A 23,206-nucleotide genomic window follows, 5' to 3' on the forward strand; every position below is an offset into this window, starting at 1 on the left:
TGACAGATCTGCTTATTGTCTGTCTTCTTTTTCTGGCATTAAAGGTGACAGATTTACAGAGTATATTGTTCAGAGTTGCTATGGTGTGTAAAACACACTGCTGTTTAGCAACTTGCTGTCAGGTCTGAGTGAAGCTTCAGCTATGAATTAAGCAAAGAAAGGGAAGTTGAAGAGAAAACCTTCAGTGAGATTTTGTTTAGCAGAGTGTACCAGGTACGCCGTAGAACAAATGCGATTGGACTGCAGCTGCTGATATAATTTCCTGTGCCTGGGAGGGAGAAAAGTGTGGTGCACCCACAGGGGCTGAGTGCTGTACTCTGCAGTTCCATAGACAGCTTGAAGACATACAGTTGTTGCATATCCTGTGGACTAATTGAATCCAGATCCTTGGAATCCAGCTTTTTTTAAAAACTGCTGTCACTGTTGTTTTTCATTTCATTAAAAAGACCTGAAACTGGAGCTGAGCCAGAATTTTAAATAAAGAAAACAAAAAACCCCAGTAATACTTTTCACCCACAGAGTCCTCTGTCAGATCTCTAGCTGTGCAGGATTTGGCTACAGAACCCTAGAAGTGTACCACTGCTGTTTACCCCACAGATGCATTTGCCCACAGTGACCCAAATAACAGAGGGCACTCATCTGCTTTCGTGATGCTGGGCATTTTCTGAATACGTAGGTCATAGGAGGCAAGTGTTAGCAAAATTTATACAGATGTTGTTTTATTTTTATAGCTCTCCTCCATTTACTGGGTGGCATTTCCTTCAGTGTTAACAACAGAGGTTAACTGCACACAGACGTGTGTAGGGACTCTTGCCAGGTTTTCTTACCCCGTCTTTAAATATGTTTCTCCAACTTGGTTGTTTTTCACTCTTGGCTGCAGGCTTTCAGAATTTGGATTTAATTGGTTCAGTCTATTCTAGAACCATCTGCTGATTTAGTGGTTATTGTAAATATTATATGAGTACTAATTTATAAATAACCTCTTTCTACTGTCACTGTAGTTTTTTAGATTTTTTTTTTTTTGTTGTTGTTGCCAAAAAATAGTTTACTGATAAGTCACTTCAAGTGAAGATTCATACGCTTGCTTTTCCCTTCCTATATGTTGCATCTCCAGGCCATTTGTTGAAAGTTTTATAGCAAGAGCCCTGAAACCAAAACTCGTTCTGAAACACTTCTAATTTTTTCCATTTTTCCAGTTGACTAAACAGCGTCTGGTGGATGCGGATGGAATCATTAACCCAAATGCTTTCTACATCTACCTGACAGCCTGGGTCAGCAATGACCCTGTGGCCTATGCTGCCTCACAAGCCAACATCCGGCCTCACCGCCCGGAGTGGGTCCATGACAAAGCAGACTATATGCCAGAAACAAGGCTAAGAAGTAAGTAGCATTTCATCTTAATGTCTTACAGTTTACGTAAGTGCCCCCACTCCTTCCTTCAAGAACCAGTAACTCTGTAGTTGGCTGATGCTGCACAGGGCTCAGAAGTGTAAACAGGACAATATATTGTGTTACTCTGTAGCCTTAGGAGACCCATGCACTACTGCAAATGTGGCACCACTGCAGGACTTTATAATTTCGAAAAATTAGTTTTATAACAGTTCAAAGCCTTAAAAACTTCCAGTAAGCATTGCTTTTTAGTGTCACCTCATAGTTCTGTATGGGAGGGACACCTGGAGATGGAATGAAATTCCTGCCTACGTCATTCTGAAATTCCATCACTGAGATTATATCATGTTTATCCTCAGTTCTTAGTACCTAAGGGATTTTTATCAGGTTAGCTCATACGCTAAGCTACCAATGCTGATATGGTACAAGAACTGCTTAGGTAGGGGAGCAGTCCCATTCCATGCCATTCAGTGTCTTCTGAGCACCAATGCTAATTGGCAGTGCTTTGCTTCACTTTTCAATTTATTGAGAGGATTGCTAGTTGGACACCAGTGGGGAAGGTCATGTGGGGAAGGACTGGTGTGCTTGGAAATGTGATTGGGTAACCAGCTAGCCATGCTTCAGTGTATCCAAACCCTAGAGCTTTGTGGCAGTCAGCCAAGTCTTGTCTTAATGAAAATTTATAGTTGAGATTATAATAGGGCAAATCATGTTTAGCAAGTCAACTGAATGACCCTGCAGGGTCTGGAACACACAACGGCAATAACAAAATGCTTGTTGTGCAAGTTTTTTTTTCTTATCATACAGTAGACTTAGCATTACCTCAGTAAGAGGTATGGAGAGTGTTGGTTTCTCACATTATTAAAGGATAAAAAATTATGGATTTCCTTAGTAAACTATTACTTTTATACAAATGACTGGCAAAAAAGGGTAATATCAGTAACAGAACATGGATTTCTGAATCTGACTTTAAAAATGTTCAGTGGAAACCTTAAAAGCCAACCAGCCTGATTGAACATAGTTTTCCTCTAGTTTTGTGTCAGTGGACCTCAATTAATCTTAGGGAAATGACCTTTGATTTCAAAGGAGCTGCACTTGTGTAAAAGAAGAGTATTTGGATAAAATATTTAGGATAATGTGATCTACTTTATATTGCAGTTAGGGATTTTTGGCCATGTATTCAGTAAGAACCATTGTAACATTGATGTGGATTAAATACGTGTATTGAAATGTATATGTTAAATTACATAAAATTGTTTGGGGACTTGATGGAGACTGTGTTCATCCCATTGTACTACATGGTAAAATATAGTAATCTCCTGTACTGCTTCAGCTTTCAGTTTATTGGTGAATTTTTAAAATGTCACTTGTTTCAAAGAAGCAAAATTTAAATCCAACATCTTTAAACATTTTGCTGTGGAGAGCAAAGTGTTTTGTTAATCATGCTCTCTCTGTGTATCTTCTTCCTTCCAAACACACATTTTAACACTGTTACCCTTTTCCTAGTTCCAGCAGCTGAGCCCATAGAATATGCTCAGTTTCCTTTCTACCTCAATGGATTGCGTGAAACTTCTGACTTTGTGGAGGCTATCGAGAAAGTGAGAGCTATCTGTAGTAACTACACTAGCCTGGGGATCGCCAGCTACCCAAACGGTTACCCGTTTCTGTTTTGGGAGCAGTACATTGGGCTTCGTCACTGGCTCCTCTTATCCATTAGCGTGGTTTTGGCTTGCACGTTTCTGGTGTGTGCCCTCTTCCTCCTAAACCCCTGGACGGCTGGGATCATTGTAAGTTTATTATAAGGGTCTTTGTTGAAGTCAAATTCCTTTCAGCATAGCTCTTGCTGTAGTCGGGAAGGTTTTGTTTATGTCTGGGCCTCTGGTGGAGTATGTATATTGCATCATTCATTATATATTTATTCAACTTGAGGGGGTAGGGTTCATGCTAAAGGTACAAACCTTAATAACCTTAATCCTTTAGCCACCTTTTTTGCAGCTTTAAAGGTTCTTAGAAAGGTATATAAACTTTTGCCCTTGCTCAGATGCACACTAACATGAGAAATAAAGACGCAGAGGAAAATAAAGAGCTTTTTAAAATACTACATTTATTTCTAATTATTTATTCCTTCTCCCCTTTTATCAGACATAGTTATTTTTCAAGCCAGCGCCTTGTGACTAGCTTGCCCGTAAATTTTCCCACTGATTTCTGAATGTAGTCTTTCTGGAAAAACTGAAATGGTTATGTTGTATGGTACACACTATGGAAAGAGTGTAACTGAGCTATTGAGGAGGAAGAGACATAAAATTATAAACTGAAGAAAATACTCCTCCATGCTTTCTGCAAGGCACCATAAGCCTCTCAGTAAACATTCAAGTTAAATTGAATGATAATGTTCCTGTGTTTAAATTCCATAAACTATCGTATGGTTTATAAAATGCCAAAAGTAGAAAAGTGTAAAACAGTTACTAGTTTTTGTAATGTACGTTTATACGACAGGTATGTTAAAAGGTAAATGTTTAGTCTAGAATATTTTTCATAGCACTTAATCAAGCAATTTATGTTATTATTCTTGATTCATTAGCTTATAAAATCATTTATTGTAGTGCATACTTTTTTCCCTTGGAAAAGGCATTTATTTTCAGAGTCCACCACTGCTTTTATGTCTATCTTTTTTTCCTGCTTGGCTTTAGCAACTTTTAAAGTTTGTTCTACAGGTTTCCTCCCTTCCCTTTTCCTTATTTTTTTTTACAGGATAGATGAAAGAAAAATAAAAGCTCTCCCTTAGATTTAACTGTTTTCTTTGTCTGTGTCAATCCCTCCAAGTATCTTAAAAGCTCAGAGCCCCTCTGTAACCTGAAACGCATCAGCTGATTATGGCATTCACTTTCTTCTGGGCTTCAAACCTATTCAAATGTCATTCTCACTCACATTTGCAGTTCTACAAAAAGAATTCTGCTACAGGTAGTTGAAAGTTACTTTTTCTGGAAGGATTGTCCAAGAAACAGATGAAAAAGAAAAAATGTATGTTGGGGGGGGCATCCATGATAAGGAAGAATAAATTGTTTGTCAGATCACTGATAAATTGTAACCAATACAAAATTGTTGCTTGGTCTGTTAACTGGTTCTTGGGAGTGTAATTTAAACTGGCTCCTTAGCAAGTCATTGCCATTGAGCACAACAAAACAAGGAAAAGCAGCTTGCCTTTGGGAATATAGGATGGCTTTGAGGAGTACATTGCATAGTCATCATGTTGTTTTGAAATATCTTTCTCTTCATTTGTCTGGAGTGTAAGAAGTTACTAACAGCTGTTTGAAATCGTCTAGGTGGTCGTCCTGGCTCTGATGACTGTGGAGCTGTTTGGCATGATGGGTCTAATTGGAATAAAGCTGAGTGCAGTGCCTGTGGTTATCCTGATTGCGTCTGTCGGCATTGGTGTGGAATTCACTGTTCATGTTGCTTTGGTATGTAAAGCATTTTCTAAATATTTTAAAATAAAATGGTGGCAATATTAGGATCACAAACCAGTTACATGTCTCTTAGAAGGAAATTGGTCACAGTTTTGTTTGTGTTTTGGTTTGTCTTGATAGAATGGAGTTGATCTTGATGAGGTAGTTCTTATCTATTGAGTCAGTCTCCCAGTAGATAAGAGGGGATACATTACCTATGATAACTAGTTGTCTGAGTGATGCAAATACACAAACAAAGCAGAACTCTTAGTGTACCTTACTTCAGTCCAGACTCTTCTGGTTCTTGTCTACAGCCTCACTCTTGCCCCAGTAGCTGTTTGTTCCCTCTTGCACGTAGATTCTGTATCTTGTGAAAGAGAAGCCTTTAAAGGAGATTTTCAAAACCACATATAGTGTCATTTGATCTCTCTGAACCGTTAAAATTTTAATGTATTTGGACTCATTTTCCACTTGAAAAATCTGCACCTTCTTTTCAAAACCCATCAGCTATTAATAGTGGCCTCAAACACACAGTCTGTAGGAAAATAGTTTTGCAGTGTAATGAGGAGGAGCAGACGGGGAGCAAAAGTATGTTTTATGTAAGGATACTCAACATTTTCAAGATTAAGTGTCCAAATCTAGAGTGCACCTTGTCACCCAGCTTAGCTAACCTGATGTGCAAAAATGAGTAGAAATGACAAGTGCGCTTGCAAAGGGGCACTTTTGCTTGTTCAAGATATACAGAACTCATCTTGCTTTGTTTGGTGATAAATAATAAAGCGCTGTTTTTCTGTGTTCACATTTGAGAGCGTTTCCAACATTCTGCACACTCAGCTTAAGTCGTCTTCCTATAAGGCTGTTCTAATCACTATTTCAGAATAGTTTAAGGATATCATTGTCTTCATGGATTTGAATTTTACTATATTAAAAAATTGGAAAGGATGAGTATATATATTTAAGATCATTTCAGGGAGGAGGTGCTTGTATTCTACCATAATCTCTAATATATTAATTCTGTAGCAATCCAAAAAGAATTGAAGGGAGTGGGCTAGAAAGTGGTGGTGATGTTGGATGGGAATGCAACAGGCCTTTTAGACTCAAAAGGAGCACTGGTAGGCTGCTAAGAGGATCTGGTGACAGTGAAAAAGAGAGGAGGTACTGTGGGATCTTAGCACACTGGAGATGGCTAAAACCTCAGAACACTTTGTAGATGATGTACAGAGTTGGGGTACATAAAGTGGCAGGATGGAAAGAACAATTTTAAGAAATTCTTAAGGAAAGTAGGGTAGGGTTACAGAGGATCAACTGGGTCCCTGAAGTCTTTTTGTCCCTGCTGCTATCAATAGGCTTTAGGAGGTAGACCTGTTTGCTGGGACTTGCAGTAGTTTGGGAGTTACCAGAAACTAACAGTGTACAAGAGAAAGAAGGAAATGACAGCTTCTTAGAACTGAAGATATAAAACAGGAAAATGGTAATTAAAAAGAACAAAACAGTTGTTTCTAAATGGGAGGAAACTAACCTAATTTGCAGGACTTTTGAGAGAGAGAGGGATGTATATACAAATCATTTGTGGCTGAAGGTGAATGCCAAGCAAACTGAAAATTGCATTTTTTTTCACATTGCTCAAATGATAGCAGCAGTCCTGACCTTCACAGAACTTCCTTCGCATAAAGAGTCAAACCAGTGTTGCATAAACAAAAAAGGCAATGCTGGCACTGTTGATAGAGAACTTACTTGAACTTGTTTAAGAGTGTTTCACAGTCCACTTGCGGATTGTGCAAATAAATTCTGAATCAATAGTAGACTCCTATATTATGCATATTTTAATTACATATATATACATATGTTTATATAACTTGTTAATATGTTTGTGGGTCAGATCCCGTAGCTCCCATTTATGTGAGTCCTCTCATTGACAGCTGCCTTTGCACTGAGGGGTATTTATGCATTTATGTATATGCAAATGTAAAATGTCCTGGATACATTAGTTTTCCACTGACCACTTTTTAAAGATTAATAATACATGATTTGGCTAGCTATGGAAGTGAGGGTTGAGGATCTCACTCCACGTGTACACATTTTTGGTCTGCTTGTCCCACCAAGTAACTTTTTAATGTGTTGACTCATTTCACCCCGAATTTGTCAGATAAGTGAAAATAGGCCGCTAGAGAAGAGAGACTGAAATTCCAGGACCAAGAAGAAGATAGCTGCTTGAGCTCATATCTTAATAGGCAGTAGAGAATTTCTGTTATAAATGACAAGAATAAGGTCAACCAGGTTCTTGTCTTCTTAAACCCTTAAGTCATACACAAACAAGACAAATTCATATGAAACAACAGCATTTGAGTGTTTTTGATACGGCTTGTTCACTAAGAAGTTGGAAGGAGAAAGATATTTCACTAGTCATTGCTGCTCAGGCACCACTGTGTTTAGTGCTGTTCCACAGGCTATTTTATATGTATAGGCCTTCTAGGTTTGAAGTAGTAGAAGCTGAAAAAAAACATTTTGAATGAAATTAAAGTGTTAAAAAAAGTAATGGAAACCATAGTCCCACGAGAGTGAGAGCTGTACCCCTGTAATTTTGACACTTCAAGAGATTTCACCATGAAATGTATTCTTTGTAGGTAGAAATAAGCAAAGCTGGAAACAAAAGCCTACTAATGCAAGCAGGCTTTGTTTCCAAAGTTATTACTATGGCTTGACTCTGTAACTGATGCTTCCTCTGCTCATGTGACTTCAGCAGCAGCTGTCTGGTGTGACTGCAGAAACAGGCCTTCTCTTGAAGGTTAGCCAGCTGTAGAGATACTTTCAGGAACCATTGTTTGAAGTAATTAACTGGCAAAAATCTGTGCATGCTATGGAGAGGCTGTTTGGAAGGTTGTACGCATCTGTCTATTGAACTGGATTTACAGTTTTTTGTTAATTGTTAATTAACAATTGTCTGTTAAATTGTTTTACAGGCATTTTTAACTGCCATAGGAGACAGGAACCATAGGGCTGTCCTTGCATTGGAACACATGTTTGCACCGGTGCTGGATGGGGCTGTGTCCACTCTGCTTGGAGTGTTAATGCTTGCAGGATCAGAGTTTGATTTTATTGTCAGGTAAAGTATTTGTGTGTAACTTGACTTTCTTTTAAAATAAAAATAAGCATGCTTTTTTAAAATTTTTAGTCACTTCAGCATATCTGTCATTTTATTACTGTGCATGGTGTGTCAAGCATGCTTACCTCATGGTCCTGCTTTCCCTCTGTTTTACTGACTCCTTGTTACGTGCTAGATGTTGTAGTGTTTCCGTTGCTGGTATTAAAATCTGTTTCCAGGAAAATCTGATGCCTAGCATGAAAGAACACAAAAACGGGCCTCTTTAGCCAGGTTAGCTAATTCTGGGTTTGAATCAGTTCAAAGCATCTAGTATTGTCCAGTATTAGCTAAGTTTGACCTTTAACCTTTAGGTTCTCCTGGTTTCTTTTATGCACAACAATTTGTGTGCAAAGGACATGTGAACCTACAAACATGATGCAACTGTGCTGCAAGTTTCTCTCTCAGGGCTTCCTCCTTCTATCATTATGTGAGGTTTACAGTGATGTATAATGGGTCCTGTTTGGGACCCCTGTTTGGAAGCTAGGGAATCATAAGTATGAACACAGAACTTCATATTCAAATTTTGTAAAGCAAAGCCTGAAAGCCCTTCTGTTTAAAACTCCAGGCAGACTGTTTCTTGTGAATTTAATTAAGAATGAATTTGTCAGCTATGAGAGGAAGGCAAATTTTTCATTGAGGGGAATTTGAGAAGTGCAATGAAACAGATCCTATTCTATTCCAAACAACATGTGGAGCCTTGCAAAATGGCTAATCTAACTTAGAAGTAACACAGGTTCTTTGTGGCAAACTACACCATGAAATAAACCCCAAACCCTAAAATGGAACTGAGGTAGAACTGGGCCAAAAAAATGCTCTTAAAGATGACTTAACTAAGGTAAGCTGGATAGATGACTAGACTTAGCTGAGATCCATTTGACAACAAGAACAACAAAATGTCAGAGTCAGGAACTGAGAGAATGGCTGCTAAATCTCATCAGGATTTTTTGTTTATGTATGTAAGAGATTTGAAAAAAGCAGGCAGTTTGCAGTTAGACCTCATGAAACGTACATGAGTATTTTTACTATGCAGGTATTGCATGTCCTGAAATAGAATTTGTATTTTTTTCCCAAGTCAGTATTTTTTTACTTTATTTTATTGCTATTGAAGAAATAAGACAGAATTATTCTTTTCGGGCCTGCTCTTGTAAGGGTTGGAACACTTTGGCATATAGGTTACTTACAGATTTAACCTAAGTTTACAGGGGTACATTTGGTGGGCTACTTTCCTGCTTAACAGATGAGATTTTTGGCAAGCACATTTTTGTGTCAGAGCAAATGAAAGATTGTAGCAGACCTTCACACCAAATTTGGATTGGATATTCTCTCAGTTTATAAAATGAGTTTTTCAACTTTTCAACTTACGTTATTTTACTTTTTTTGGCCATCAGTTTCTCATTTTCTAGCACAATCTGACTTCAGTTTGCCTTGTTTAAAAAATAAAATAAAATAAACTATGGGAGCCTGAGCATTGTTATAGAGGGTGAAGAAGATCCCAAACTTCCGGAAGGCGATAGATTAGTCCAACAGTGTGGAAGATTAAGTAAATTAACAGACACTGTATATACCAAGTGGTCAGAGCTATAATCCTCCTGTTTATCCTAGTGTTAGATGGATGAGATGTAAATGTTTTTAATGCCTGTTGCTGATGTCTGTCCCAGTATAAAGTTCTGGTGGTTTATGTTACTAAAGTAGATTGGCTTGCTGATTTTTGCTAATGCAGATCAGAAATTTCCAAATGTTTACAATAGCAGGATATTTGTAGTTTTACAGAAGTCTGATATATTTGATCAGATGTGGAAACAGGGAGGCAGTAAAGTTTGTTGCCAGCTAGGCAATATAATCAGCAGACACTGTAGTAGCAAACTTGCCCTCTGTTCATCTCCTTTGCCTTCTCCTCCAAGAATTTAACAAGACTGAGTCCTTGAAATCATTAGTTACAACGCAGCCTTAAATTTAGTCTGAGCCCCAGCTGTGCCGAATACCAACTAGCAAGGCTTTCCTTTTACTGACAGGTTTACCTTGGTATTTATGAAGGATCCCAGACCTTAGCCCTCAGTGGTGGGAAAGGACAACCACTTGTGCACTTTCCTCTTCTTCCACAGTACTTCAGTCTTTATGTTTGAATTGGCTGACGCAAAACAAGAGTATTCAGAGATGCTAAATTGTTCAACAAAAGATTAGCCTGCAATGCAGCTCTGCCATTGTGGAGTGCTCTTACTCAGTACAATGCTGAAGCTTACTATAGAATGGGCAGCATTTTCTTTGCAGAAAGCGAGTTTCTGTGTTGTAAAAAGGTTGCAATTCGAGCTATTTGGTAAAACTGGAACTCACAGAATTCTAGGCGGAAAGTTGTGATTAGTGAACAGCAAGGGAAACCCTTACCTGATACACTGGAGGTTTAATTAGAGATTCTGCTGTAAGATGCAGAAGCATTTCACAGTGGATTAGCTGCTGGGAGAAGAGGGCTTCTTTTCCTTCTAGGCTAAATTGTTTAAATTCTACACCCTTCACTTCATTTGTTTGCTTCTGCTGGGTTTTCACTAATGGGGGCCCCTTTTCATTGTATTTGTGCTTTCAATCCATTCAGCTATTCACTGCACATGCCATATTTTTGTGTTTGTGTAACACATTCATAAATAACATTACATGCTTCCAGATTCTGAGAAATTAACAAATGTAATTTTTTTTCTTTCCTTTATCAACTAACACTTTGGGTTGTGGAATGTAGCTTCTCTAAATCAGAAGGTAAAAAACCTTATATCTGTATATGGAAAGTGGTATAATTATTTAGTACAATGTTAGTAATATTTTAGATTTAATTTAGTATGTGTATTATTTTAACATACATAGAAGTAATTTGTAATCCCTTATTTCTAAGAATATTTGTGGCTCTTCTCTCCTCCAAACACCTTAAACCCTACTTCAGGTATTTCTTTGCTGTTTTGGCAATCTTAACCATTCTGGGAGTCCTCAATGGATTGGTACTACTTCCTGTTCTTCTTTCATTCTTTGGACCATACCCTGAGGTCAGTAAAATTAATGGTGAACAGAAGAAATAATACTATGCCTGTACCCCTGCCCCCTCCCCAATCAGCCCTTCCATTTTAGAAACTTTTATTTTTTAAATTCTCTTTGATTTCTTAGTTTTTAAGTTTCTTGCTCTAGGGTTGTGGGTTTTTTAACCTTATTAAAAGTGCTGTTTGTTATTTAGTTGATATTCTTCTACTTACATTTTAAAAGTTTTTTTAATAAGTACTGTTTTAGAGGTTGCAGTTGGCAAACGATACAAGTGTAGGATTATGCTTTTAAAAGCATAATGTGACATGCAATCTAGTTTGTAAAATAAGGATTTTCCCCGGTATTTTGCAAAAGACAGTTCATTTTGTACATGTACCTTCTTCTTTCCTACCTCACTGCTTCTACTGCTTTCCTCAAAATACTTAACTCGGCAGACCACCAGGAAGGCCTGTGTGGACCAACATACACCAGTGGTGGTCCACAGACCACACCTTGGTAACCATGACCAGTCTGCCAGAAGGTCCCCTCTGTCCAGTTGCCCCTCCCTGCAATATGCTCTTGGTTCAGACAACATTTTTGGTAGGTGGAAGGCTTCACTTAGATGCTGATGAGTATAAAGTATAAAGCCCAAGTCTAGCAAAAAAGATTCATAGATACCAAATTTGTATTTGGTTGTTGATTATTCATTACCTACTCTATAGTTAATACAATTACTGCATTACATAGGGCTATCTTTATCACATACTAGTAGAATCAGTGTGCTGTGCTTCATGTGTCTGTATGTGAGTGTACAAGAATAAAACACAAGGTATGTATGCAGCACTAGTAATATGTCAGAAATATTTTTTTTTAGCATCAACAGGACAGTTTTGACAGTGTGTAATCTCTTCTATTTCTAACAGTATACATGATTTGTCCGTTACTCAAGCAGTATATATCTGTGCATATGTTATTACCACATATGTTGCTGTTATGTGTTTGTCCATCTCTCTTTGAAAATAGTCACTGCCCCATACTTCACATACACATTTTATGTGATTTTATGAAATCACTGTTAATGTGTGGTGAGGGGGGAGGGAAGTCCACATATTATTTTTGTATATGTAAGTGCATGCATGCACACACATATGTGCACTTTCTGAGACAATGGTATCCAGAAGAATCTGTGTTAATCCTGTTTACATACACATCCACAGATGGAGAACATGTGTCTCTTTCTTTCATTAATTTTCTTAGTTCAATTTAAATGTTCATTAGAAAACTAGTGTTAAGGTTCTCATGGCATGGAAGGGTGTGTTTGGCAGAAGAACATTTGTGTCAAGCACCAATGATTAAAAGGGTAATGCTAACTGAATGTTAACTGAATGCATTGGCATTATCAGGTTTCTCCAGCCAATGGAAGAAACAGATTGCCCACACCATCTCCTGAGCCACCCCCGAGCATTGTGAGGTTTGCATTGCCACCTGGGCACATAAATAATGGGTCAGATTCCTCTGATTCAGAGTACAGCTCTCAAACCACAGTGTCTGGCATCAGTGAAGAGCTTCACCAGTATGAGGCCACCCAAGGCCCTGGGGCACCAGTCCATCAAGTAATAGTGGAAGCCACTGAGAATCCTGTCTTCGCAAGATCCACTGTAAGTAGCTTGCATACTGACTGGCAGTGAGGCAAAAAGAGTATTTAGGTGTTTTTTTATTTAAATCCATTTTTGTGGAAAGCTCTTTCATATTTCTGGCTGATTATGCTTTGTGACTTTATGCCAAAACTTGTAAGCAGGGATTCATTTATAATCAAGTTGTGGGTAAATCGATGGTATAAAAACAGAGGTCTTTGTCATGTGTAATTGCTGTTACATCATATTGGCACCCGCCACAAGAGAGAGCTCTCCATCTGTTTGATGACTGCTTTCAGAGAGAGAACGGGAAGAGATTAAAAGACCCAGACCTCTTCCACATAGCTCCTTGTGGATCAGCATCTCGTATACCTCATTCTGACGGCACATTCTGGGGAGAAAGAGTGAAAGAGCCTAAAGAAAACAGTTTCAGGATTGTACCAAATCTTGGGCCTGTTGTATCTTGCTACTGGGTTTGCATAACTGCAATTTCAAAGGAAAGTGAAAAAGCTCTGTCTCCTACCCCTGCTGATGCTGCATGCTGAGCTGCAATGCGGATCTGTTTTTGTTCAGCAGAGGCCTAGAAATAGGTACAAGCACAGCCACATTTGAAGTTGGTCACGGTTTATTGACTGATGTGGCCGCTGCGCTTCACGCTTTTTACAGAAATCAGAAAACAGATTCCTACAGTCTATACAAACTACGCTACTAACATCCTGTGTGTGTACCCTGCATGGAATAGAGCCTTTTTCAAATGCCTCCAGTTCTGCTTGCTGAATGAGTTAAGATCAAGTGCTTGTCACCCATTCCTTTGAAAAGAAGGACCAGTATGTAGGAAGCTTACAATAATGTTTACAGCTGTCATCCTGTGTGTTTTCAAAGGTATGCTTTCCAGGTTTTATTAACTTCAGACAAAAGCTACATGGAAAAATCAACAATTATCAGACTCTAGAACATTACCTTTGCAGAGTTAGAGCCAGGACAGCATTATTATAATTGTTCACAGCATAAAATATAGCATTTATTTGCCTCACTTTGTCAGAGGTATAACTGTGCACCTCTCTTTCAGGTGGTTCAGCCAGAGACAAGACGTCAGTCAAGTCCCAGATTACAATCGAATCCAGAATCCGGCATGCAGCAAGCATGGCGTCAGGGCAGACAACCCAAACGGGAAGCGAGGGAAGGGCTGCGACCACCTCCTTACTGCCCTCGCAGGGACGCTTTTGAAATTTCTACTGAAGGGCATTCAGGACCTAGCAATAGGGATCGCTTGGGCCACAGGGCTCGTTCTCATAACATGAGAAGCCCAACATTCGGCGCCGTGGGCGCTGCAGGACCAGCGTACTGCCAGCCTATCACTACTGTGACTGCCTCAGCTTCAGTGACTGTCGCTGTCCACCCTGCGGTGCATAGCCATAGCTCCCGGGGGGGGAGCTTTCCATCCTATGAAGGATACCATGAAGCTGACCATGGGCCATTTGAGGACCCCCATGTGCCTTTTAATGTGCGGTGTGAAAGAAGAAATTCTAAAGTAGAAGTTATAGAACTGCAAGATGTTGAGTGTGAGGAAAGGATACCTGGCAACAGCTCACAGTGAGGTAGGTCTGTCTCCTGTAGCTGCAGGCTTTGCCTATGTAAGGCAATGGTGTGATCGAAAGAAAGAGGAAAGATAAAACTTCTCTGAGGTACCTTTCCTTCAGGTATGTGTACTCTGGTACTGGTCCCTGATCATATTAAATCTGTTGACCACGAATATAGTACATTTTGCACTAGAAATCAGTTTGGATAAGATAGTACTTTCCAACACTGAGAAGTTATAGGGGGTTCAGACATGAGCTACTTCCAAGAGCCTTGTAAACTGGGTAAGTACATTGTACAGTCCTAGTTTACCAGATCAGGAAAATGAAGCAGATGTGTTTTGTAATGTCTTTGCGTAATGACATTGCCAAGGAGAGCATAAAATTGCCAGAGACTTTTAAGAATTGTCCTCTCTTGAATAAAACTCTTTGAAAGAATTTAAGTCTGTAGTAAGGATTGACTCCCTCTGGAAGATGGGCTGAGTGAGAGGTGGGCAGGCCCCACCACGCCTGGTGCACTGCTATGTGGTAGGGTGTCCCCTGCACTTTGGAGGGTCGTTCCGAGACCCACCCAGCGAACTCACACACTGGAGGAGTCCTTGCGCCAGTCTTTCCCTTGGTTTTCCCTTTCCCTTGTTGCGCCGTGTCTATTGCGAGTTTGCGTAGGGTGGAGCTGACCTAGCAGGGCATTTAACATGTTCCTGTAAAACAATAGATAGACCCAAGAACTTGTGAGACTTGATACGTAGATCGTTGTCTGTCTTTAGGCTGGCAAGAGAAAGTTACAGGAAACAGTGCTGTTTAGAACAAACAGGATATTTTAGCAGATGTTTGGGGAAGAATAAAGCTGTTTGTTTTTCTGAAAATTTTCCGTTAATTTTTTAGGGAATACTTTGAAGGGGAGAAACCAATTTTGGGGTTTGTGCCTGAAAAAACATTTTTCACTATTTAACTAACAAAGTTTTTTTCTTTTGAGGAAAAGAGGAAGTGTTTAAATAGTTACTTCAATCTGGATCCCTGTTTTCTCTTTCCATTTCAGAGTTTTTCAGTAACAGACACTAGCTTGACCAGAGCAAGCCATTTTATTTTGGTTGTAGAACTATTTTATGTGTACATGCATGCACAAGCATACACACATGGGGAGTTTTGATGGTAATTTTTTGATGATTCATAAAAAATGGCCTTCTGATTTATAAAACATCTCTCCAAACATCTCGAAGTGCGAATAGACATGAATGACTTTCGCCTTGCAGCCTAGAAATATGGCAAGTAATAGTATCCTCAGAATAAGGAAATACTTGAGCTCAACTTTTTCAAGGTGATCAGCATAGTAATACGAGATTCTAAACTATGTGCAGTGTTTGATGTAGCATATTTCTCCTTGAAGTGTTCATTGGTTTTGACTAAATTTGTCACAGGTATCTAAAGGTGGGAACTTAGAAATCAAAGCATCTGCATTTTTTAAATTGGCATCAGTATTTCTTTACTGGGAAATTCATGACTGAAATGAAAGCAGAGCCCACATGTCCTGACTGCAAACTGTAACCACAAGAATAATGAAATGAGTTTGGATTAACTTGTTTTGTTTGTTCTTCTTGAACTTTAATGAACATTTTTTTTCTTATGTCTTTATTTGTAAAGGGTAATAACTGAAGCAAAGAAGAGGCCAAAGATGGAAAACTGTATTTCCAGAACTGCTTGAAGAGAAGTTGTAGAAAAGGACATGCTGCATCAGGACAACAGTTCGCTGTTACTGTAACCTATTGTATTATTTTGTTAAATATTTCTTTAAATATTTAAAAGATGTACACATATGTAATATACAAAAGAACAATGTAAAGTAGTATAATCTGGAGTCATTTGCCTCTGGGCAATAGAATGGGGACAAAATTGTGCGTGCTTTGTACTTCTTGTACACTGATCTCTGTGCCACAACTAAGCTTAATCTAGTTCTAAATTTCAGCATAAGTTGCTGCTGCTTAAATATTGTATAATTTACCTGTATAATTCTATGCAAATATTGCTTATGTAATAGGATTTTTTTTAAAAGGTACATGTCTGTTTAAAATATTTTAAATCTGCATATCACAACCCTGTGGTAGTATGAAATGTTGCTATTAACTTTCAAACACGCTATGCGTGATAATTTTTAAAATAAGCAGATGTGAAGAAAAGCAAGTTAATCTGGGAGGCTTAAATTGATTTAGTTATGTGCAGGTTTTGTTTTGCTGGGTGTATCCATGTGTGCATCTGGATGTGTGCATGCTTTTGTGTGTATGTTCCTGGTGTACTGTAGTTTCTCTTTTACTGTATGGTAACACTTAGTGGGCTTATAAACCCACTGATGCTGATGTGAGTCTGGCTTTCCATGCTAGTAGGCACTAGTGTAAATTGTGTTGGTGCTCCCCAACATATACCATAGACTGCCATCATCAAAGGCCCAACTAAAATAGAATAGAAGACAGGGAGTCAAGGTTTGGGGTTGTGGTTCAGTTTCCCACACTCTTAATGACTTGGTTCACATGTGTTTGGTCAAGTCACTTTAACTGTCTCATGCCTCAGTTTTTCATTCTGTAAAATGGGTATAATTACACTTACCTACCTCCCAGGAATGTTGTGAGGCTTAATTACTGTTCTTGTAGTGCTTTGATCTTTTTTTTTGCAAAAGGTGCCAGGTAAGTGCAAACACTATAACCATTATTTTTTCACTTCCAAAGGTGCTGGATATTGAGAGGTGCTGGTGGTTATAGAAATTCAATGAGCATATGCCTTATTTTGATACTGATACTATGAGTGGCATTAGAAGCTGGATAATTGAGTTGTTTGATGGTGAGCCACAGCTCAGCTGTGTCTTTACATCATTAAAAGCAGTATCTTTGGTCACCTTATTTTCATGTCAGGAAGGAAGTTAATTGTAAGTGGTAAAAGTCAAATGGAAGGATTAAAAAAAATCTATTTTCACTTTTTAAATATAAATGGCTTTCTGATGGGTCCAGGACTGTAATGACACATAAGGCCTGTAATGACAGGTAAGGCCTGGGGTGTTCTTTTCTCTATTGTTTGTGTTTTCCCATGCTGCATTGGCACTTTTAATTAAAACAGCTAAACTGGGATCTCTTTGCGAAACTAATTTAGCTTTTTGTATTATTATTTTTAAACTAAAGGGGATATCTGCAGGTGAAGGGTCTGAAAAAACACTACTACAATCTTTGTTTCCATTGGAAACAAACCCTAAGAATGGAGAATCTTAATTTTAAATAATAGAACAAAAGTTTTCCTTATCTCTGTCTTCCTCTTCATCTCTTTTTCTGCCCTTCTCCAAGCTGTTTATTTAGAGCAGGTAGATGTTCAGTTGTGTATTCAGAGCCAAACACACAACCATTATTCAGTTTCTAAACACAGCAGTGGTAGGGCTTTTTTTTAAGTACAGTATCTGAACAGCAGTGGCCAATTCTTTGATGGGAAAGTGTTTTTCTCCAGTGGCTTCAGGGAGTCTATCTTTGCCCACAGACCTTGCCAGCATAATGAATGGGGATAATTAAAATGCACAAATTTCCATGTCTTTTTTGCTCACTTGAAAACACTTTGATATGAGGCACTTGTTTACAGATCTCCAATGTGAAAGCTCGAAGAGCAGGTGGTGAGAGCCTGGTGTCAGTCCCGTGATACATAAGCTACTGTTTCAGTGCACGCTAAGGGTTAATGTTGCAACTGCCCACTGGTCCAGTTAACTGTCTAACACGAAAACCCTTAATGACAAAAAGACAAGGGGCCCCAGTTTAGCAGTAGCAGCATAGTGACCTCAGATCATACAAACTCTGCAACAAAACTGTATGATACTAATTGGAAGCTGCCTTCAGCTGCCAAGCGTGTGCACTCCCATGTCAGAGGTCGGCAGGGCTCCCACTGACACCACCGCTGCCGCGGGCTGCCTCGCTCCCTCCTCTTCCTCAGGAGGGAAGGGAGCCAGGGCGAGCTGCGCTGCCTCCCGCCTGCCCCTGCCCAAGTCCTCCTGTGTGCTTGTGTGTGGGTGAGCTGTCTGCTGCTTCGTGCACAGTGTAGACCACCTTCTCCGATAGTCACATTGGCAAGGGGAGAACTCAGTGGCTGGCAACATCTATTTTGTTTTGGTTTTGTTTTTTGACTTTTTTAATCATGGGTGATATTTATATTTTTGTATCATAAGAATGTTTTCTTACAGTATTTGTCATGCCAGTTTATAACAAATGATGCAGGGATTTTATTTCTATTGGAAACACTATTACAGCTATGTTTTTACTGTTTAATGGATTTTTATTTGTATAGAGTGCTTACTAATGTTAAATAGGAAAGAGTATATAACATTTACATTAAGGACTTGTAGCTTTCAGCATAAGGAGTTAAAAGGAAAAAATATTCAAACTGGGTCTCATTGCCTGCCTGTTTTGGTAGGAGTGGGTTTGTGTCATTTCAGTTACAAAGATAAAATTATGCCATATAACTTATTTATATGAAAATTTATTTTTGTAGTGTACATAGTAGTCATCAAGTCTTTTGACAGAAGTATATTTTTAAAGAGTTTATATGTAATGATGATACCATTATGTTTTGGAACACTGCTGAGATACAATTACGGTGCACACTTCCTTGTAAACCCCCTGGCAGAAAAGAAAGTGTTTAACAGTGTTAAGAGACAAAGAGAGTGTGAATATTCATACAATTCTGAACTGTGTTTTAGTTACCATTTGTGATCTAGTGTGGTTCTCATTTTAATCTTTGAATGGAAATTGTACAAACTCTCTAAATATTAATGTTCAAACACTGATAGAAATTCTAACATGAATAAAAAAATATTATAACTTATTGGTTACGGATTTGGTTGTTTATAGAATGCTTCTTTATGTACTACTGAGTCAGCTGTGCAAGTACAGTCATGCAATCATTCTGATTCAGAGCATGAATTTGGGATGTTTGGGAGATTCAGATTGTGCATTTTGGAGCATGAGCCAATTCTAAAATCACGTGTAAATTGTAACACGCTGGTGTGTGTATGTCTGTCAGTTGATTCTGCTACCCTTGTTATGTCTCACGGCGTGGGTTTAGGATTGGATTATACCTTTCATTCTAAGCCTGAACCAATAATTCTGTAGACTTTGAACCCCTGGGTAATGCAGTTTATGTACAGGTTATTTCTACTTAGAAGTGGGAGGAAATTATTTGTTTTTTTTCCATCTCTCTGGTTGCTCCCTGAATTGGATTAGAGAATTAGTCCATTTTTCCCACTTTGTGGAACAAAGAAGTAAATGAACATGGAGTTCTGAAAACTACAGTACTCCATGAGAAGGGAAATTTGACAAAACTCCTCCCAGGAGGTGTGCTAGCAACTGCAAGCCAGGGTGCAGGTCCCTGCGGCCTGTGCAAGCACTGCTTGGGAAGGAGGGGAGACTAGTGTGGGCAGTAGGATGAAGGTTGTAAGTAGCAACGTATGTCTGAAGTCGTGTGCATCATAAACCTCAGTGTGCTTTATCCTGTGCAAACATACTCTCTGCTGAGCATCCACCAAAGTGCCACAGAGCCAGCAATCCTTCACTTTATCCTGTAACCCTTTGGTGATTTTTTGCATGAGTCTTCAAAATTTCTCAGAAACAAAAAGCCCAAATATGTCTTGGGATAATTTGTATTTCAGCCTCTACTTTTCATGGTCAGAGGAAATACACAAACAACTTTTTATTTTACGTTTTCTGGAATATTAACCAGAAAAAAATTCAGTTAAAGGACTTGAACTACAAAACTCCTGCACATGTTTTTTTATTACTCAAAATACTGTCCTTCAGATCCTCAGGACTGAGTCGGGTTGCATTAAGTGGGCTACAGCCTGTGAGAACAGTGCCCACTGAAGTCTTGCATTAGCGCAACTCACTGACTTTGCCTTTTGTGTCCCAGCCATTCATGGGAGCTGCTCCATTCACAGGACTGGAAACCATCTGAATAAATCAATACATTCTGCCAGTCAGAACAGGATTTTTCTTCTAAAATTCTGTTTTGCATCAAATGTAGCTATTTATCTTACATTACTTGTTTAGATTTCTTATAAATGGCTCTTCTTGCTGTCAGTTTTATTAAGCCCAGGTAAGACCTTAATCAGATTTTTGTCAGCAATTGGCCATATTTATTCAGACCCTAAGTAAACGTGGCCAGATTTTTGTTGGCATAATGCATGTATTTAACAGCTTCAGGAATGCTGCATGCTGCTAAACTGCAGCAGCACTGATGTATGAACAGGTGTTTCATTTTTGTTAACTTTCACTCCCAATGAGCATCTGAGACACCGACTGTTTATATCTGAAACCACCGTTGCCAAATTGTAATTACTTTTAATGGCTGCTGCAAGTAATGAGAACAATTACTACCTCCCTACTCCATTTAATCATTCTAGTTCTTTTTGTTGCAGACATGTTGAACCTTACTGCTAAAACAGGATGGATGCCAGGAAACTGCACTACCCAGCCTGAGCAGCTTAAAAAAATACATGCCCAGTGTAACTTTACATGGTTAATTGCAGCTAATTAAACACAAAAATGAAGCATTACTGCTGCTTTGACAAAAAAAAAGTTTAACATCTATCCTGGCATCTTTAGTACTGCAAGAACCATTCTGCCCCTGTGGATACTACATAAGCAAGGGAAATCTCTACCTCTGATTTTTGGTTGTCTGCGATGGCATCCAGGCCACTTACCACCCACGCTACAACAGCTTTTCTTAAGAACATTTCCACCCTCATTTTAAACAGCTGCAACTGCACGTGTCACCAGTGTTTATGCTTCTGTGGCAGCTATACCTGCTTGCAGCTAATGTAAGGCTCCAGTGGAGAAGATTGTATCTCCCTTAGGTTAGTGAACCTACTGTAACTCAGCTTGCCCCAAGAAGCACCAAACACAAGGCAGCATGCATTTTAATTTGTTGCGCTAATCAGAGACTCCTCCCAGGTTCTTCTCCAGGCTTAACTCAAGATGCCAGTTAGGAGGTGCTGGAGCTTTGAATCAGCTAATTTGAATTACCACCTCAAGTTCACACAATGAAGGTGAAATACACTTTTGCACAATGGAGCACAAACAGCTGTGGCTTTTCTGTCCAGTCTTTCCATCCTTTGAGCTCAGATCTTTGCAGTGAGGATGACTTTGCAGGTCCCCAGTTGCCTACAGACAACCACAGCCTTGTGAAACCATCTGGGGAGCGAGGCTGTAAGCCAGGGCAGGCGGGAAGGGGGAGGGTTGGAAGCGGGAGGCTGGAAACTGCTTCCTAGGCAAGGGAGGGCTCTGCCTCGGTTGAAGAGGAAGGGCTGGGAAGCAGGGGCCAGGTTTCATTCACGGGTGAATGAATTAGGTGGGTTTCCCCATCTGTTGAGGGGAAAAGACCACTGAAGTGTTTGAAAAGTGATTTATAGCAGAAGAAAGAGACTCTGGGTACTCTGGAAGAGGGACAGCTCCACCATCTGATTTAGGAGAGCCAAAATGGTATTGCAAATGTATTTCAAAGCCTAGGTAAGACTGATTTTTCTGTTCCGGTTTAGCAACCCTGGCTTTTTTGTTCTGAGGTTTGTGTTGGGGAATAGACTTGTAGGGAGCAATGTCTGGCTCGCCTTTTGAAAGAGAAGGGAAGGGAAAAGTAAAAAATAATTATTTGGCAACTAAAAAGGACTCAAAGTAGAAGAGTATTATTATGCTTATTTTTCCAGCTTTTGTTACTTTGATGAAGGGCAATCTTTCCCCTTTCTCTCCCTTGTGACAGATTTTGTCTTGACCACAAGATGAGGTTTTACCTCTGATCTGCCAGATCTTAGCAGGGCTTTTAAGTGGGGAATTTCCTTTAGGAGAGCCTGTCACCACGGAGTGCTGCTTCTGCACTAAGATGGCTTTATTGAAAAGTATATGTGACTCTGTAAGTCACCAAACATGGGTGACATGAGCTTTGAGATGGCTGGATTTAAACTGATAATCTTGAGGTTAAAATGCCAGTTTACCCTTTCTAGTTTCCAAACATATAACCATCTGTAATTACAGTTTACCTCTCTGAGTCAAATGGGATATTTCTTCTCAGTTAACAAGGGACCAGATTATTTATTAGTTATTAAGACTAATAAAGGTAAAAGATTTGAGTACCTTATTTCAGTGGAACAAGTGGGGAAAATAGGAAACTCACAACTTTAACCCCAAATAACTAGCATTTGCTGTAAGAGAATTCAAACCCTGTTTCACTTTATTGCTTCCCTATTATGCAATCATTTTAAGTAGACGATTTATTTTAACTTAAGGGCATTTACTTTGGTAGTTCCATTTTGCAACATTTTAGAAGACTATCAGGTTCGACTTTAAATGGTTGTAAAGACCAAGGGAGGGTGTAACTGTACAGCAGCACTCACCTTAGTATAGCACTTAGGTAGATTATCAGGTGATATCTAAGAGACAGCTAAAACTTTTCACTTTGTGTTAATAGTATAGAGCTTTCTATCTGGCAAAGGGCAGAGAGGCTCTTTTAATGCACTTTTCTCAAAACTTCTAAAAAAATGTCAACAAAGTTCTTGTGAAACTAAATCGATGGAACAAAAGTATCCATGGCAGAGTGAATGCCATGCATTTATAGTTTCATTTAGTCTGGCCCATATTAAATCAACTGAGGAAACAGAAATAGAAATTGAGTTATTCTTACCCCCTAAAAAGATCTGTATATGAATAACTAATTATTAAGCATGTAACTGGTGAAAATATTAACCAGTACATAAGCTGGGGTGTTCAGCTCCTCTGTTTAAGTTATTTAACATTGATCCATTTAGTTAATTTAACCCTTCACTCTGCATCTCTATGCTGTTGTCAGGTGTTTCAGCATAATCTTGAGGAAAAGTCTATGTATGGTGGCAAAAAGTGCTTTTAAGTACATTGTCTGTGAAAGCTTTAATCTCATTCATAAATAGGTCTCCCAACTAATTAAACAGTACATGGATTTAAATCAATTTAAATGGATGTTCTTTAATGCAATAGACTGTAA

General features: G+C 39.0%; 1 protein-coding gene across 3 annotated transcripts in view; it reads left to right on the forward strand.

Moving 5' to 3' along the window:
* PTCH1 (patched 1) overlaps positions 1-19,003 on the forward strand; it is a 67,637-nt gene extending 48,634 nt beyond the window's left edge. For 2 of the 3 annotated variants that reach the window (XM_074931569.1, XM_074931570.1), the window contains 8 exons: positions 1,197-1,380; positions 2,896-3,176; positions 4,713-4,850; positions 7,796-7,938; positions 10,904-11,003; positions 12,378-12,632; positions 13,678-14,206; positions 15,827-19,003. In XM_074931569.1, coding sequence (XP_074787670.1) covers positions 1,197-1,380; positions 2,896-3,176; positions 4,713-4,850; positions 7,796-7,938; positions 10,904-11,003; positions 12,378-12,632; positions 13,678-14,205 — 1,629 coding nt within the window. In that variant the 3' untranslated portion in view covers position 14,206; positions 15,827-19,003. Of the gene's footprint in view, positions 1-1,196; positions 1,381-2,895; positions 3,177-4,712; positions 4,851-7,795; positions 7,939-10,705; positions 10,723-10,903; positions 11,004-12,377; positions 12,633-13,677; positions 14,207-15,826 lie in introns of those variants that run through there. The other variant, XR_012635497.1, reaches the window with a different exon arrangement.
* Positions 19,004-23,206: the final 4,203 nt, after the last annotated feature.

This window comes from Athene noctua, chromosome Z, assembly GCF_965140245.1.
Source record: "Athene noctua chromosome Z, bAthNoc1.hap1.1, whole genome shotgun sequence".
Classification (NCBI taxonomy): Eukaryota; Metazoa; Chordata; class Aves; order Strigiformes; family Strigidae; genus Athene; species Athene noctua.